Here is a 19,162-nt window from a genome sequence, read left to right as displayed (position 1 = left end):
CACAGGCTCGCCTCAGCAGATCTGAGGTGGAACGATTTTTACACTGGATGCTCTTCCTGATGCAACTCCACATTACATGGAGAGTGGGCAGGGGTGGCCTTGAACTGGGAACCGTCCACATTGCAAAGAAGCGCACTTAACCACTTGGCAACGCTTTCTAATTTAAAGAAATTATTGTTTGATTTATTTAATGTTGCTGATTTAATGACTTTCCATTCACGGACGGTGTAATACTGTACCTCAGCTGATTTTACCAAGTAGCTGTCACCAAGCCAGGTTTGGTCGTCAGTTCTTCCTCAATATTCTGCCGAAATCAGGAAAAGTTGTCCCCCCATCCCCAAGTCGGAGCTCTCGGCACTCCTCCATGTAATTTCAGGCAGTTGAACTCTTCTTGATATCTGATTAATTTTGTTTTCTGTTCTCTGCAAGCAAATTTGATTGGGTCATATCCCCTCACAAGAAGACACGCTGCAAGTGCACGCTGTCTTCCTGTGCTTGCCTTGCAGTACATCTCAACTATTACATATACAAATAACAGCTCGCCGCCATTGTTATTTATTTATTTATTTATTGCACTCTGGCAGACGCTCCTTAAAATACTTATTCCTCAGTGATCTCTTGAACTTAATCTCTGTGGAAATGTGTGATGCAGGGTGGGGGCGTGGCATCATGATGTAAGTCAGCCATCAGCAGTCATCCAACTTCCCAACCCTAATTTCTCATAAATCTTAGGTTATAATTGTCTGCAGTACCTCTGCATGGTTTACAGAGAGAAAATGCTTCTTTTTTTTTTCCTGGTTAATTTTTTTGCTGTAATATACTCTGAACCAGCAGGTGGCAGTAGAGATAAAACACTATGGAAACTGAGTATGAAACCTGAGTGACGTTTGAATGGATTTGCAAAAGGTCAGTGAATCAACACTTTGTATTTAACCATGAAATTTTAAAGAGTTGGCACGAGTTGCACACTTACTGCATGAATAATTCACAAATATATTTTTAAATCAAAAACTGTTTGCCTTATTCTTCAGAGTGAATCATTGCTGTCATAGTTGCTAAAAGAAATGTATCATCTTCTCAACCCATAGACTGTTTGTAAATGTATTTAGCTCACTAGCAACTGAATGTTCTCAGCAGGAGAGAGAGAGAGAGAGAGAGAGAGAGAGAGAGAGAGAGAGAGAGAATATGCTGGAAGTGCAGCAGTCTGTACCTGGCTTTAATTTCAGCTGTCCACCATGATTAGGACACAGTTCATGCAGCAAGCTGTAATCATCTGCATTAGTGAGGCGCTAATTCAGAGCTGGCCCCAAGGGTAGTCCAAGCCTAAATCATTTTGTGCTTTGTAGTTCTCTGCAATGAAAACTGGTTTGTGTTCTGTGGGATTTATTGTTCTTTTGTACTGTCCTTTCACATGACAAGAAGTTTTGTTCTTACTGACTCTATGTTGCTTGGTAATTATCTTCCACCACCAGGTTGACTTTGTTGATTATTTAGGAAAACTTGCCGTTTCGCTTATGTTTCTCTGACTACAACTATGCTTAAGTGCCTATGGAGGGCGCTGTTTCACCAACCTAACAGGAAAATTGAACCCAAAGGGAGGCATCATACAATAATAGAAAAATGATTCTGGAACCACATCCAGATGTTGCGCTATTTCAAAATCTAACCCGTGCTTCCTAATCTGTCAAAAATGTTTTAGGTTTTGTTACAATATTTGGTGCAGATGTTTGGCTTTATCTGAAATATATTTAGTTTCATTTTTGAGGCAAATCCAAATCTGCATAAAGCAAAAATTGTAAAATATTGAGTATGGCCTATTCTATTCACAGTTTGATCAGCTGTGAGAAGGAAAATTACCGATTGCGTCATCCAATTTTGCTTTTTCTTGTACTTTCAAACATGCTAACTCTTCATGGATTGAATAGCGATCTGTTTATTACATCGTCATCTCCTCAGGGTTCATGATCGCCCTCATGGTGTTGCTAGGTAGGACAAATTATCCTTGTGACAGCTATTGCATATTCTTGACGTCCTTGACATTTTTTTCTCTCTGGCTGGCTTTGCAAAAATTTCGGTAGAAAATATTCTATGTGTAATACCTGTCTCCATAATGACAGTAACTATTCTGTTTTGTAACAGCACATGATACAATCTTCTTTTTGTAGGGGGGAAAAATGTGTTTTCTAAAGAGTTTTCAGTCCCATCTATGTGTGAATGGCGTTGGATACTGTTGTCAAGCATCTATTCTGCAGTGTTTGTCCTCCCAGGAGTGACAGTGTTATTATGTCTGCAGGTGTTGTGTTCATGACTAACTTGTCTGAGCACCATTATGTTGTGGGTCTGCAAAAAAAGGGGCGGAGCCTTGAAAATGATCAGTTCATAACGTGGTAAACTGGGACTTTTTTCATCTTTGGCAGAAGTATGCACTCTGATTGCCCAGTTATCATGATGAATATGATGTCGGGTGGCGCTGATCCTGATGGGGGATCCAGACCTGTGTGTGCGGCAGTGAGCGAGTTAAAGGAGGCGTCCTGTTGGTGAGCCCACCTCTTCCAGACCTCCTGCCTCCGGACAGAGCCGGAGCTGCTGCGTGTCTGCGGCTGTCATTGTGGCAGCACACATTCCCACGAGAAACGGCTCTGTCCACGACTTGTTGCTGCTTTTTTATTTATTCCACAACGCCGGTGGAGGTTTGAACAAACCGGAGGAACGTGAACGCAGCGCCGCGCGTTGCCAGATCCCACCGCGCGACCGCACGGTAGGAAGAATGGTGCTGTGTGTTTTTCTCGATCTGTTTTTTCCTGTTTGTACTTTTTTCCCCACACACACGCTACTGTGGAATAGACCTCCTGTAGCGGCATGCGCTCGTGTGTTCAAAAGTAAGAAAAATCGCGTTCCCCCCCCCCCCCCCCCCTTTTTTTTTTGCCGTTTTGCTCCGCGCGTCACGAGCGTCGAAATGATTATTTAAGGATCTTTTTCCGTCACAGTTATTTTAATCATCGGTAAACGGCTTAAATCTAAGTTAAACTAATTGATCACAGCAGTAGGCTTAAAGAAATCTTTCAGAAAACAACTGTTCTTGCAATATTAAACAGTAACATGGTACACAGTTAAGTTAAATATAGTTACTGCAATTTGCTTTTAATGCTGAATTTATTACATGATTAATCACTGTTGAGCAACAGGCAAACTGTAAGTATTTTAAGTAATTAACAAAGAAAATGTCAGTCTGAATAGCTCCAGGTAGAATCAGTTCCTTTGCTACAAATGAATGATTTTTTTTCTGATTGTCTATTTTTTAATTATGCAACAAACAACTTTGATTACTGGAAGTTGATTGTTTTCCCTTTATCACTGCATACAAAAACTCCTTTGTGGTTTATTAAATCTTGTGATAACTACAAAATACTCTCTCTCTTTTGCAATCATGGATCAAGAAGTAATCGGTGTTGCAGCCAGCTTCTCAAATGTGAGGGAGATTTTTGCTTTTCTTATTTCTCAGTGAAGCGTTTGATTGTTGCTCAGACAAGACAATATTAAAAGATGTCATCTGGAACGCTGGGAAATTTCCCCAACTTAAAGCGTGTGCAGTTACCGAATTGAAAAATTGTCAGGTGAATTGACACGCACAAAAAATATATATATATATATAGTTACAGCCCCAGTTGCTAACAGTGCCAAACTAAATTTCTCTTTTTCATTCACTGTTTTGTCAGTTTGCATGATGTTCTGCAAGCGAACATTATATGTTCTGTCCATGCATCATCTACATTATTGCATATTTCACAGATGGAACACGAATGCAGCACACACATAGTGTATGACGCCTTACGTTGCATTGCGCTGTTTTGAGTAAACACACATCTGCAACTTCTCAAACATGCTAAAAATTGTACTGCACTGTGTTTGTGTATACACCTTAGGCTGCGTCTACATTACAGTTCAGCATATGTGCATGTATATAAAATGTGTTACAAGACAAAAATGAAGTCACTCCTAATATTAACATGTAATCTTAGTTATGTTTGGCTCACCTGTGCCAGGGAACCTCAGGGTTAATGCCAGCCTCGCTGCAGGTGCAGTGCTCCCAGAGGACACAGTATTCTTGTGTATTATATATGGTGCAGGAAAAAAATGGCAAGACCTTCTTCCTGTAATTCACGAAGAAGTCCCTCGAATGTGCCAGAAGGCACAGTTGGGTGTTTACCTGTTTTACATCACGAGGAGTAGTATAGCCTTGAGCTTGCACAATCAAATTAGTATATGAAGTGGAGAAAAACAGTACTTGGGGTGGGGGGTCCAGATATGTCCAAACCCTCTTTTGACTGCCAGAAACATGTCAACGAGAACATGAGTGGAGGCCACTTCAGATACATGTGTAGCTGGCACGGACAGTTCTACCTGTTGTTGATATTATTTTTAGTAGAAATGTGGTTATTAACTGTCTCTTGACTGATTCCTTGTAATTACTGCTTATTACTTTTAATTAAAGGGATGGAGGATGCCTCGCCTTGTGCTGTGAGACTGCCTGTCGCCTAAGGTCTCTCTCCATCTCGATTACACCCCATAATCATGACGTTCATATTAAAGACAGCAGAAGAAGCGCTTTATCACCCGAGTTGTTCCAAACCACTTGTGCTGATAATCATTGGCAGTCTTTCCGTGTTGTTTAATAATGAAATACTCTGAGTAGCAGCAGCAGTAGTTGGTTCAGGGGACAGCACAGCTGAGTTAAACAAATCAGAAGATGAAGTAAAGGATGTACACAAAAGGCAAGTGTCCATATCCCACTACTTGATACAGGTCAGGTCTGGTACTATGTGTCCATCATACTACCGAACCATCTTGGGTACTAGCTAGCAGAGATCTAGCTGTTGGTTAGCATCCATGTCACACAACCATTCAGTAAGACGGGAAGCACCAGGACCTTAAAGACTTGGGTCTTCATTCTCCTACAAAGCCATTGAGTCACCAAACACCTCTGTCCTTGGACCTCATCACTCATTAAGCTCTTTTATAGGCGTCTCTTGATCTTAAAGATGCTTCGTTGATCACAGAACTTTCCGAGGAGGAGGTGCTGCAGCAGAAATGAAGCTCTGAACTGTTTCACCTCAGGGAGCTTTGGTGCTCTCGAAAACCTCTTACTTATAAGTGCTTCTTTATCTTTAATTTGTTCTTCCAGCTTATGTTTGTTGATGAAAGCTATGTTGCACCTGCTTTGATGATCCTGTAACTTATTCTGGCATCATTTTGCTGATGTGCATTAACTAAGTCCACCTCTTAAGTGGGTAAGAATGACGTAAACGGTTTGGAGCCTTTGCTCCAATTGGTGGTGGCACAACTTTTGTCCAGCTGTCTAGTTTTATTTTGAAGACGCATACAAGATCCTTCTTGTGTCCACACAGTCCACCCTCAATGTATCATCTGCCTGTCAACGCTCTGCATTGGTGTGTGTGTGTGTGCGCACACACCAAGGAGCCCAAACAGCAGCGTCGCTCCCTAAAAGCACACGTGGTTGCACTGGGATTGCGTGTTGTACTGCTGTTGCATACTTGTCATATTCCAAAACTTATTTCTCCATATTTAAGGCTTGTTAAACTCTCCTGCCTGCGTCCAGGCCTTTTAAGTTATTACGGGGTCTTGACAGCTGTTGGAGCCAGACTAATGACTTCATCTGGGTTTCCCTCAGCACGCCACTATTCTGAGCTCTTCAGGCTTGCGAGTTATTCTGTCTCTCCTCCCCTCCTTTCAACCCCGTCCTCACAGCGTCCCCTGACCCGACTGGGCTGTCACGATCAGGTTTCACTCTTTCATTCATGTTGAGGTGTCACAGCCCACACTGGTCACATTCTGCATGGCTTCTGCCCAGCAGTTAAGGGGAGGAGGGAGGTTTGTTGAAGAATTAATGCACAAGTATTGGATTGATAACGTCATTTGGCCAGTACTTTGACATCGGATATTGGAATCGTTGGGTTGTTCCTTTTTCTTTTGTAGAAAAAAAAAAAAAACACTTGTTTTGAAGTTAACAAAACACATGTATAACAGCAGACTTTATGGTCCAAATTTTTCATTGCAAAATTTTGGCCAAGACTTTTGCTGCTTCACATGTTGTCAGATACAGCAAACAAGATCTGAAGCACAAAACTGTAGCAACAGTGTTCATTTTGCAGCATGTTTAGTAAAATGACATTAATTCTATTCAGAATTTAGTCATCTTGTTTTCGTTTTAATCTAATTTTATTCAAATAAATGTGTTGCCAACTAAATTGGTTGAATAAAACTAATTTCATTTAGGATTTAAACTGTAAAATCCATATGAAAATTAAACAAGGTTCAACCCTTAAATTTAGTAATTGTCCTCTGGCATGTTTTATTCTGAAAGTGAACTCCTTTTGCAGGCGCTGCTTGAATTCTTTACCTTTTGTTGAACTGTGTGAGTACAGATGGCTGGTCTGTTGATTCCTACTTTCTTCACAGCACTTTTACACTCTTACAAAAAATGTTTTGCAAATAAAATGTGGCTTCAAATCTTGCAAAATTGCATGATATTTGTTTTGTTTTACACCAAATAACAAAGTAAACCAACTTAATGAAAAGCAGGTTCTGGATTTCTGAACTTAACACACAGCATGTGAAGATGTGCATGAAGGAAAATCATTCCAGCCCTTCAAGGGGTGTGTGTGTGTGTGTGTGTGTGTGTGTGTGTGTGTGTGTGTGTGTGTGTGTGTGTGTGTGTGTGTGTGTGTGTGTGTGTGTGTGTGTGTGTGTGTGTGTGTGTGTAATAAAATCATAATTACATTTATAAATAGACATGTTGGGCTCTTCAATACAGAGGTCGACCGGTTTGATATTTCACTGCGATTTTATTTATTACGGTTGCTGTATAATACGACTTGTATGGCAGAGGGGTGATATCAGCCCAGTTTGTCAGGTTTCTTTCCATTGTTGGCTCTGCTCCAAAAAAACAGACCAGCACGACCTGCATTACCTGTGAAAACCAACTGTTTTTGAAGTGTGCCGAGCATATCGTGGCACGAAGCCTCAAACGCAGTTTGGTCCCTCACTTTTCACCTCTGCTGTGCTTCAGTTGCCCACAGGATCTCATTTTCACATCCTGTGAGTATTTTTGTAATTTGAGATGAAGAATAGGGGTTGAAAGCAGAGCATAACATGGTCCTTCGTGCTTTTTTGCCTTTTCCCCCTTCAGTGTGTAAAACATTATATTCCAGAAGATATAGAATAGAATCATTAAGATTATCCATTTGGTCTAATTTATTATTTCCAACAAAGTCAAGTTATTTTCTTAGTCAACATAATAGTGGAGCAGATAACTGTAACAATTGTTCATTTCTGGAAAGAAGCACCAAAGGTGGCACAAATACTCCTTAGACATTACTCTTTTGAAAAAACTGAGTAGCCACTTGAATTTTCAGTAGGCGGCCAGGTAGGGGTCAATTGAAGAATTACACAGGGGTCAAAATTAAAAAATGCTCCAATCATATTGAAAGCTATACCACAGTATTTGTCTGATCACAACGATACCAAAAAGGTATAGTTTGGACTATCTATGACTGAATGTTATGGAGTTATGGGGTAAAAACAACAAGAATGGTGACAAAGGTCAATTTCAGTTTGTACAGGGGTTAGAAGTAAAAGTTGCTCCAGTTTTGGTAAAACGTGGTGCAAATTATTGGTTGAACTAATAGGATTAATAAATGAAATAGTTTTTACTGTGTTGAATGCTTGGTCTGAAGGTAAAGGTAGACCAATGTCGACGTCCATTGGATTCTGTGACATGTGACATATGTTACCCTGTAACATGATAACTAAGCATGCCACATAGTGCAAACTATTCCTTTTTAAAACCCTATTAACTCAACCAATAACTTGCATCACATTTTACAATATTCAGAGCAACTTTAACATCTGACCCCTGTACAAACTAATGCTGACCTTTGTTACCATTCTTGCTGTTTTTACCCCATAACTCCATAACATTCAGTCATAGATAGTCCAAACTATACCTTTTTGGTATCGTTGTGATCAGACAAATAATGTGGTATAGCTTTCAATATGATTGGAGCATTTTAAAATTTTGACCCCTGTGTAATTCTTCAATTGACCCCTACCTGGCAGCCTACTGAAAATTCAAGTGGCTACTCAGTTTTTTCAAGAGTAATGTCTAAGGAGTATTTGTGCCAACTTTGGTGATTCTTTCCAGATTTGAAGGATTCCTCTGTAAATATTCTGTTATCTGCCGCACTATAATTCCGGCAAACGATAGAAATAATCAACAGTCTAACCCTTCCTCCTTCTCTTGTTTCTCTTAGAGGAGTGACTCTGCCAGGCCTGCGGGGAGAGGACCATGGCCCTTTGTGATGCCAGCTGTGACCCGCTGTCCCTAAGCAATGGAGGCCGCTGCTCTCCCAGTACCAGTAAAAATGCACCTTTAAACACGAGTATGCCGGTTGCCAAAGGCCAGGACCCCCTCACAGTGTCGTCTAGCGCCAATTTCCTGCCAGCAGATGCAGATGATGTCACAGTCCAGGATGTAGCACTGAAAGTGCATCAGAAACCATGTTCTCAGCATGTTGTCCAGAGAGCCAACAGACCAAATAAAAATGGCGGTGTTGTCAAACAGAACGGCTCCCTGAGGAACCATGCGCTCTCCTCCGCTGCCTCGACAGACTCTCAGACGCTGGTCAGGCGCCACCTTTCCCCGTCCCCGTCCTCTCCTCCCCTCCAGGCGTCCGTGATGTGCTGCCAGCACTGCTGTTTTCACTCCACGCTGTGCTGCCCATGCGGCCAGCAGGACTGCCCACTCTTCCAGAATGCCGGTCCAGAGCTCGGCCTGGTCCCCCACGCTGGGACGCCTTCATCTTGCCCTTGTTGCCTCTCTGTCGGCACATACTCTCACTCCCATCCTCCTCCTGCTGCTGCTCCTCCTCACCCCTCTGCTCTGTGTCTGCATCTCCACCATCACCATCGCTGGCAAGAGCATCTCCAGAACCAGCCGCATGGACCCAGGATCAGGTATGGGGGGGATGAAGGAGTGAGTTTGTCCTGTCATCTGATGTGAAGATATGTTTTTGCTTTGTGCATATTTATTTTATACATTTTGCACATATGTACGTAGTAAAATTAACAGTTACACTTTGAAACAGTTTATACACAAATTTGTCACAGGGGCCATCACAGAAGGGTTATTGGAGGATCAAATGAGGCGTTGCCATGGCAGCAGAGGTGTTCTCAATGTTTAGATTTTGAGCCCAACCATATCCATAGAGTAGGTAACGATGCTCCCCCTTCCTGTAGGTTCAAGGCCCCCATAACTGCTTTCACTCTGCCCTCATGGTGAATAACATGTCACGGTCATGTTTAGGAACCACGATAGGCCTGGAATGTAGTAAGAAGTGTGCGTGCAAGCTGAAGGCTGTGATGCATCAAAAAAAATTTGCGCTACATGACAGGAATGAATTTTCCAACAGATAATGGAGGCTGAGTATCCAGTGATGGTTAAAGGAGTCACGCCACCATGTTGGAAGAATGACAACATATGAACTCGGGCTCGGCAGTTAACTGAAAATGCACTGAAGCAGATGGCTCGAACCTCTGTCATAAAAGGTGCCGCTGAAGTGCATGAAGCTGAGCAGCGTGCCAAACCTCTGCATAACACCTGTTGCACAATGTTGTGTGTGTGAGTGATGACTGCATTGCTGAAGTCATTCTCACATGAAGGTGGACGTGTTGTGAAAAATGGGTCTAAATGTTTGTGACTCTTTAATGTGAACTGTGTTATGGTGACTGATGGCCAGATAGTAGTGTGTAATCCAGCGTGACTCAGTTCGGGGTCCACGGGCCACATTATGGCTGCACTCCTATTGTTTTGACCTGATTTGACAGGGGTGTCTGGGGATAAAATTACAACAGAAGGGAGTGCTCATACGCCCTGAGATCTGCCCGAGATTACTGCAGAAGAGGGCAGTGTGGGGGGGAAAAAGGGGTGGGACAAAAACCCATATAAAATACATATGGTATTGGTTTGGAATCACCCAACCCTAATATTAAAGGGTAGACATTACATGGAATCTAGATCTGTCTGCCTGTTGACATACGAAGTCAAACAAAGCAAACCGTATCCACAAAATGTATGGGCGACTTGCAAGTTTTTATTTTTATTCATTTTTTTATTTTAAATGAAATACAAAGCTATACACAAGCACACATGGTCACCGCCCCTTCTGCACCCGAGTGGGATGTTACTTTTGAATTTGCTGGCAAACCTCTTTTCTTTCCTCCACCGATCCATATTTAGGGAGTTGGTTCTTTGCTTTTTATTTATCCCAAACCCACAGGCCTTCCACAGTGTTTGAAACTGGAACCATTTAATACCTCATGTGATTTGCATAATCCTATATTTACCGTCTCCACAGAGAGGTAAAAACTTTGCAGATGTAATTATTTACTTATGTCCGCTCCTTTTTTTTATGGTAGAAGCTCATTGTGGGAAATCTGATTTGGATGGGAAGCAATTTTTTATTCTGACATCTTGATGTAGGAATTTCCTGTTTCAAATTAAATCTGATTGGGCTTCTTAAATTTGTTTCGAAAGGAGAATGTTTTGGTTTGCATTCACGTTAAAGGGTTGTGAGTCCAAATTGGGTGCATGCACCAAACAGTCTGCACTGTGCACATTAAAACCCCAAAAATGCTTTAAAAAAAATGTCTTTGCCACCGTTGTGTTGCAGAACGCTGAATTTAAATCTCTTGATCATCATTAAACGCTTGCACAAGAACAAAGTAAAGTGGACCAGAGAGACTATAACACCTCCAAATTAAGACACTTGAAGAAACCAGGTAGTTGCATCAAAAAAAAAAAAAGTCTTGCAAATTGAAAAGTCTTGCAAATTGAAAAGTGTTGTCTTAATTTGGAAGTGTCGTGGCCTCTTTGGGCCAACATACAAAAACAACCCATAACATGAAATGTTTATATATTTTTCCTGTATAATTTGAGAGTATGCCGTTAGAAGAGGTGGTGCTGCTGGGTATTGGTTTGATCTCTCACAGACGAATTAGTGGAGGGATTGTCTCACTCTCTCTTCCCATCTCACACATCAGTGAGACGTAACATCATAAATCTTTTCGGAGCTCTTTGTTATGTGGTTCCTGTAACTAGGTTTTTGTGTGCTTGATCTCGGCTTGACAAAAATAGTAATCCTTTTGCTAAGATTAGCCCATATATTGTTACCTAATGTTTCTATTTTGAGAAGGAACAGCAATTCCTTTGCTTCTTTATCCATGTGTGAGGTAAACTCGGGCCTGTGTTTTGGAAAGATGAGGCACAATACAGCCAAAGCTAAGTGCTAAAAAGACATTTATGTCTTATATATCCATGTTGCTCTGTTAAACCATTAGGACCATGTTTGCTGTAAAAGTTGCAGAGAGGCTGTATGGGTATAACAGAAATTTCAATCAGTGCTTTTTGTCATTAGCATTAAGAGCGTTGTAACCTTGTGTGTTAAGATGAAGCACTTTTAAGTAAGAGATTTTCTGGAGAGTAAGCGAGAGCACCAAAGCTTCCTGAGGTGAAACAGTTCAGAGCTTCGTTTCTGCTGCAGCACCTCCTCCTCGGAAAGTTCTGCGATCAACGATTGACCAGGAGGTCTGTTGATTTCTGCTGCTTCATAAATAAAATGCATGGATTTTAAGATGAGCACAGTGATACTCTCTAGTTCTGTGACACGGGCGCATGGTGTGAAATTAACTGCATCGGGTAGAAACCAGCTTGTGCCAGGTGTAAGATGGTACCTGTAAGTATTTCTGCCCTCCTCATCGATGTGTGTTTGAACAACTCTTTCTGTTTTAGGGCAGCCTGATGTTGGGTTTAGATTCATGTCTTGTCAGATAGCAGGGATTCCTGTCTCACTCCCTCTGAAGATTTCTACAGAAAGGTCAGATTTTATTACAGTACCTTGAACATGCTTGAATTATGCGGTATGTTTTGGAGGTAGGTGGTTTAGTTGCCATGCCGATTCAGGGGTGAAAACTGTCAAAACATGACCGCATGAAATTCTGAGTAGTTCATCATGTGGTGCAATCCAGCTGCTTTATCAGTTGGATGATTTTAAACACTTTTGGCAGGTCGTGTATCTGCACAGTGTTGGTGTGCTGGAAGTGGACGTCATGAGCAATGCAAACTTCTTCATTTAATTTTTTTGGTCTGCTTGTCTCTTCTTTTAAATCCAGTCACTGGCAGTTTTTCGAAGCACATCACATGTCCATATTTGGAATACACATGGAAACCAGGCTAGCGGAAAACACGCAATCTAACCGCCCACAAGTCTTGTTATTCTTTACGGCGCGCAAAGTCTTGTCAAGCTGACATCCTGAAATAAAGAACACAGAGTTCATGCTGGGGCGAATGCAGCTGTCTGATGGAGATTAAAGGATGCAGCATCATTAAATTCTAACATGTGAGAAACATCTGCCAGCGTGCTGGGGGTACTACCACGTCATATTCATTGTGTTAAATTATTGTAATTAATTTAGGTTTTATTTTTTTTTTAAAGTTATGTAAAATGTGTATTTATTTCAATCTATATTTTTAAGATGTTAAAATAGGGTGCTTTTTTTGGCCAGCTTTTTTGTTGTTGTTCTTAAAAAGAGGGCAGATTGTAGTGGTTTATCTGGTGATTATGTGCCAATGACAAATGGATTACATGTGTCATGAGTCAGGCAGGGGGGCCCCATATCAGAATTTTGCTTCGAGCCCCAGAGACGATAGAACCGGTGTTCTGTCGAGATGTGCGGTCTTGTGGAATCGTGCATCCCGATGCATAAGACACTTATTGCGGTTGTTTTTTTTTTGTTTTGTTTTTTTTTGTGTGTGTGTGTGTAAACACAAAACGTATGTGCATTTCCTTCAATGGGGGAGCTCAACTCCATGTGTGAATGTTCTGTCCAGTTGTGCATCCCGGCAGTAGTGCGCTGTAAATACAGCGTGCACATGCAAATTTTAAGTTTTTAAAATTCTAAAGACACGTATTGCTGTTGTACTTTCATTCCTCGGTTGCTCAGTCGGGGAGGTCAATGCGGTTTAAAAGAGGCACTTTTGTGTGAAAGTCTGGGTAGAGAGAACTGTGCATGCGTGTGCACATTTAGGCTAACGTCTTGACAGGAATGACATCTTGTCTGGACACCAGCTCTGCAGCAGCGACACTGATGAAGCCTCTAATATACAATGGGATGCTGAAAAGTTGCACAATGTTGCTTTTTGTTTCAATACCTCGGATAAATCCAAGTTACTTTTTGCAGTGGCGCACATGCCCCCCCCCCGATGTGAAAACACCCCTGGCCAGTTGTGTAATTTGTCTTTGACACTAACCGCAGTGGAAAGCGGGTAAATTTGAGTGCAGGGTGTCATACGACCCTTCAAAACCTTTCACAGTTCATTTATAAGAAATTAAACTCGCCATCTGAGACTTTTTGCATCTTGTAAATTCTAATTCGGTGTGTCTTCAGAAAAGCTTCAGTCATTAGTCAGAGTTATGCCTCGGTTTTAGCTGACATGGGAAGAGATCATCTGAAAAGCCCGATTGTGTGTCTGTGTATAGTTTGTGGCTCTTGGGGCTTTTCGTAAAGACTCTGAAGGACGTGTGAGATTTTACCGATATCCTTCAGGTCTGATCCTCTCTGCTCTCAAATTTCAAGAGCTCCAAGGAGCTCAAATGTGATGCATGTAAATATTTTTCACTCCAAAACCAAGATTTAGGTGCCTGACTTTACTTGCCTTTTTGAATGTGTGGGGAGGAGAACCACGTGGTTATTGTTCTTTTGTGGGCAGATGCCAGCATCTGACTGTGCACCATTCATCTGTGGCAAAATGATGATTGTGTCGGATTATGCGGTTGTGGTCGTGCCGTGACTTACATGAAAGATACGTCGTCATTTTCTGTTATCATAATCATCAAAACCACTTTTGTGAGATTTCCTGCCTTCTTTAAAGACTGTATGATGCAGGAAAAGGAAACAAAGTGCTTTACTTTCTTGAAGCCTTGCTTTTGCAAATGTCACCTTCATTTTGGGGAATAAAATGATGTAGCATTTCATAAGTGAGGAGGGAGGTGAACTTTGTTTAATTAAAAACATGGTGCACAGTCTGGTCTGCAAGTATTTGGACAGCGGCATGTTTATTTTTCTTCTACAGTCAAGATGTACTTTTAGTGCAGACTATCATCTTTAATTTAAGGGGTTTAACAAGAATAGAACACGACCCATTTAGGAAATAGAGCCATTTTTGTACATAGTTCCTCCTTTTTCAGAAGCCGTAAGCAATTGGACAGATTAACAATTCTAAACATAGTGATTAAATCATCACTTTTCCAGCCTGTCAAGGATAAGTCAAGGATGGATACATGAATATATTACCAAGTCTGAATATTACAGGCTTCATTTGCATCAGTGTATAAGAAATAAAAACAGCATGCTGGTATGTTGTAAATCTATCTGGAGAACTGAGCAATCATGCAAGAAGAAAATCTGTGATCAACTCTGGAGGATTTACACGCTTCTGTGGCTGTGATTGGAGAGAAACCACTTATACACCAGTGTGGGTGGACATCACCAGCTAGACAATGTCATGACGGAGTCGAATACAAAAGAATTTTCTCTCAGCTGCAGTTTTACAGATTTTACATTAGTTTCTCCAATCTCAGCCACATGGGTGATTAAAGTGACTTTTTCTATGTTTTTACATTATCGTAGCAACTATTTTTGTACGTTTTCACCTGAAGCTGGTGGGGAAAAAATGTTACTGGAGTTTTTGGCTGACAGCTACTAGCTAGTTCCAATTATTAAAGATTTTTAAGGGGGATAAAATACCACGTCTGTGCAGGCAGGAAATGTATTGATGTCACTGGGCTGAAATCTGTCTTCCACACACACATCGTCAAATTCTCCCAGATTGGCTGGTATTGTTTGAAGAGCATGTTTGAAAGTTTGCGCCAACTGTGCCAAGCCTTTGCCTCTAGGTCATAAAGAGGGGGCGAGGAGCAGCCGTAATACAGACCTCACGCTGACTGACGGCGTGTAACTACTGTCCACGCTGCTTAAATCCAGCCCATATGCCTGAAATCTGTGCACGCCCATATTTCAACTTCAAAGTCTCACCCAGCAGCCAGCGATCCTGTTACTTTTGCTAACGCTGGTCCACGCGCAGGTTTCTAAGCATCTATTCGGCTAATTATTTGTCATGTTTTTCAGCATCTTCTGTCTCTGTATGTCTCCAAGCTAAGCTTTATTTAAACTTTTTGTTAAAATAGAACTGGCTTCTCCTCGTGTTTACTGGGTCATTGTTACAGACAAGACAACCTGCGAAAGTCAACATATTTATCACAAGAGCTGTGATTATTGTTTTTTAGTTTTTTTTTAAGATGCAGTTTGATTTCTTGCTGGTCACATTTCTGGTTACACAAATTGTGCCAGATATTTATGACTGATTATTGGACGCTTTCCTTTATTCAGCAGTTCTTTGCCATAGTTTTATTGCTTGACTTCCATGTGCTTGTTTTTATTTTCAGTCTTGTTTGTCGTCCCAGAACGCACAGGCTCATTTGTTATCAGGTACTGTCAGTGTTCTCCACCAATAGGCATAATAACACTACGTTGTTTCTTTAGTTTAGTTCTTCCTGAACTAATCTCATGATGTCATTTGGATGTGAGCTTTGGTAGGCTGGGCCCATTTCATGCCTAGGTCAAGCCACTAATTGGGTGCAGCGTTCCAGCAAGGCACTAATCAGGGGGAGGCGGCCTGAGCCAGCTGACTGTTGACACCAATTGCTCTTCCTCTGGCTTTACCCTTGTTGGTGAAATATGCGCCTGTCTGTTGACAGTTAACCCCCACTCTGTTATGCACATTCCCAGCATGAGTTGCTTCTTTTTTTTTAAATAGAAATTTCAGAAGGTTTCACTATGTTGTCCCTTGGAAATACAAACACACAAAACTTGGCAGACATTTTTGTTTGAGGGGAGAAAAATATGAATTTCAAATAAACAAGACCTCGAACAAAGACGGACACTTTCTGAGCTCCCACGCTGAGTGTAGCTTGCAAAAAGCAGCGTATACTTTGACATTTGACCCTTTAAAACCAAGCGGTATGAGGGTTACGTGTGTCTAGAATTCAAGCAAATCCATTTAAGTGACTTGGAAATTTTTAAATTATCCAGTTTTGAAATTCTAAAAAAAAGTGATCACAGTGATTTCAGCAGGCGAAGTATATTTTTATACTCCATGCAAACAAAAATTTGGAGGGTACATGCTGTATGCATCACGTTGTCAGTCTGCTTTTCCATTAAGTCTACAACATCTCCTCAACCAGTTTGTGGATCTCGGTGAATGTTTGCACAATTGTAGCACACCATATGATGATGTGTTTACAGGAAAATGGTTCCAGTCCCACTTATTCGTGGGGACATAACAGGACATTTGTGTTTGTTTGCTTCATCATATGCGACCTCGTAAGTGCAATTCCTCTTAAACCTTCACACAGCATTCGCATGAAGGACAATAATTCTGGTCTGACATCTTCCAAGGGAAGGTAATAAGACTTTCCCCCCCAAATGTATGTCATATTTGTTAATTAGATGTTCTTACAGACCTGTTGGACTCTTCAGTACACAGATTGACCACAGATGATATAATATAGAGTGTCTCGCTTTGTGAATGTCCTTAAAGTGCTTGTGCGCTTCAACTATCTGCCTGCTAAGATTGTGGAAAAGAAACGGACTTTCGCTTATTGGTGGCAGCCTGTTTTGTGCATTTCGAAGAGACTATGATCTGGCAGAAACTGCGATTCTGTTGCTAGAACCTCCTGTTTGGAGGTTCTGTCAGGTGTGGGCTGGTAGAATCTCCATTTCTACCAGTTTACGATTTCTATCGTGACGTCATGAACATGAAGACAAATTTACGACCACTTGTAGATTTATTTTGCAAATCTTTAGGGGTCATCATGATCCACAGGCTGGAAGCCACTCCCCCTCCTCCTCCCCCTGCACTTTAAAAACCCGCCTCTCTCTGATATGTTCATACGCACAGCTTGGCCTAAATCGGCGTGTCCCCAGCAGCTTCTGTTTCCCTCTCCTTTCCATCAGCGCGGTGCTGAGTGAGCAGCCGGCCGTCTGTGTTTTCCTTTTTAATTAGCTCAGTGATCCAGATCACTCTCCCCTCTGTAAATACAAAAACACTGAAAGGTTACTCTGGGTCCAGAGAGAGGGTGAGTCGGAGCGTGTTTTAGGTTGACTTCAGAGCAAGCATGGCTAAAGTTGATCAGAGAGCTCAGGAGGAAACCTGACGCAGCGGGTTGTCCTGGAGAATTTAGAGCCTCTGTGATAATCATTGAACACAGCGTCTCAGTCCTGAGAGCTTCCGCCCTTCCCTCCACCTTTCAGTGCCCTTTTCCTCTCAGGAAGATGGAGAAATATTTGTTCATGCATGAGAACACTCGATGTTTTGTGTTTGAGAACCCATAATTATTGTCTTTGGGACAGCCGTTGATCCCAGTTTTCCAGATTTTGAATTTAACACGAGAAACTCCTCAGAAAATGTCACTGGAGTTTTTGTAGTTGACTTGATGGATCCTTCATCCTTTTTCATCTTTGTCCTCTGGGCCAAACGGCCGGCTCAGGTATGCAGTCCGTCTTTGCAGTTGGCTGACGGGTTCAGATCCAACGAAAATTCAAAACAGACCTTTCGCAGACAAATGGACACGCCTGAAAGCTCTTTCGTGAATCCATTCCAACTATTTCCAATAACTCAACTCCTACATTTTGGGCCATATCTCTGTCCTGATGTCTGCACTTCAGGGCCATACATGGAAAGCCAAGAGACGGAGCAGAATGAAGGGAATTACATTAACAATACAGATTACGGCTACTAGTTCAAAGAAGGGCAGGGAAACATGTTTTTTGTTGTTGTTGTTGTTAGTTAATGTTGGTTTAAGCCAGGTTAAAGGTTATTTTGCAAGTTTAAAACTCCATTTCAGTATTATTATAATCATGAGTAATTTACCGTAATATTTGAAATCATAAATCCACAAAGTCACATCTGTTATTTTAAGTGGCTCCTCTCTAGAGAAGAGCCATATTGTTCGAGTGATACGAGTTCAACAGCCGATAATAAGAGGTGACAGATATATAATGCCAATTTATGTTTTTACTGCACATGATAAAATACTAAAATTTCATAATCAAGTTAGTCTCATTACATCTGGCTGTGCAGCCTTTTAAATTTCACCAAACTAACAAAATTTAGTTTCTAGCAATCAAAGCATTATAATGTAGTTTTATTTTTATAACATGCTGCAAAAATACAGTTCATTTTAATGAACAGAACGTGTTTATCGGAGGGGAATTCCACTGTGAATGTTGTGTCTTCCTTCATCTGTGTGGTGCAGATGAGCTGCAGGAGGAAGTGCATGTGCACATGCATGGGGTTTTGAGTTTTCATGCACAGTGCATCTATAAGATGTCTTGTAAATCGCTTCAGAGGTGTTATCTGGTTACGAAAACATCATTTTTAGATTTAGAAGTGTTTATTTGGCACTAATTTTTACAAAATTTGTGAGAAACATATTAGATTTAGACAGAAATAAGCTGTTTCTGAGTGCTTTCCGCCATTTTTGTTTATTTTGTTTGAGCAAACAGCCACCTGATGTCACGCTGGCTTTCTTTACTGTGATTGCCAGCTGTCGTGCCCTTCCCAGCGTCCCTCGTACAGATCGAGGGGCCACGTGATCTATGATGTCACTACCAACTATATGTCATGGCTTCTGATTGCTTGAATTTCAACCCATCAGGGGTAGAAATTCTAAATTGTTTCGCAGCAGTGAAAGTTTTTATCATATCGGCAAAGTATTGTGAATCCCTTATTTATATAAGGAATAAAATTATAATGTGCCAAAGAAAATTCTTTTTATGACTTGTATCTTAAAAAAGAAATCCCAGAGGCCATACAGCTTTAAGGAGGTAATTTACAAAGAAAAAAACAATCATATTTACTAACTGATTGATCAGTTGATTGTTTTTGACTGAGTGTATTTGATTGGAAGCCTGTCACACAAATTTGTCCAGTGAATCTTTAAAAGTGATTTTCTGTCTTTCTACAAAC

At 41.2% G+C, this 19,162-nt stretch overlaps 1 protein-coding gene across 7 annotated transcripts in view; it reads left to right on the top strand.

Annotated features, from left to right (window-relative positions):
• disp1 (dispatched homolog 1 (Drosophila)) overlaps nucleotides 1-19,162 on the top strand; it is an 85,855-nt gene that overhangs the window by 53,935 nt on the left and 12,758 nt on the right. For 5 of the 7 annotated variants that reach the window (XM_034162891.1, XM_034162896.1, XM_034162892.1 and 2 more), the window contains one exon: nucleotides 8,331-9,033. In XM_034162891.1, the coding sequence (XP_034018782.1) occupies nucleotides 8,366-9,033 (668 nt within the window). In that variant the 5' untranslated portion in view covers nucleotides 8,331-8,365. Of the gene's footprint in view, nucleotides 1-2,366; nucleotides 2,759-2,800; nucleotides 2,880-8,330; nucleotides 9,034-19,162 lie in introns of those variants that run through there. The other 2 variants (XM_034162895.1, XM_034162897.1) reach the window with 2 other exon arrangements.

Source organism: Thalassophryne amazonica, chromosome 21, assembly GCF_902500255.1.
Source record: "Thalassophryne amazonica chromosome 21, fThaAma1.1, whole genome shotgun sequence".
Taxonomy (NCBI): domain Eukaryota; kingdom Metazoa; phylum Chordata; class Actinopteri; order Batrachoidiformes; family Batrachoididae; genus Thalassophryne; species Thalassophryne amazonica.
The sequence above is the reverse complement of the archived record's forward strand: the minus strand, read 5'-3'. Positions and strand labels throughout refer to the sequence as shown.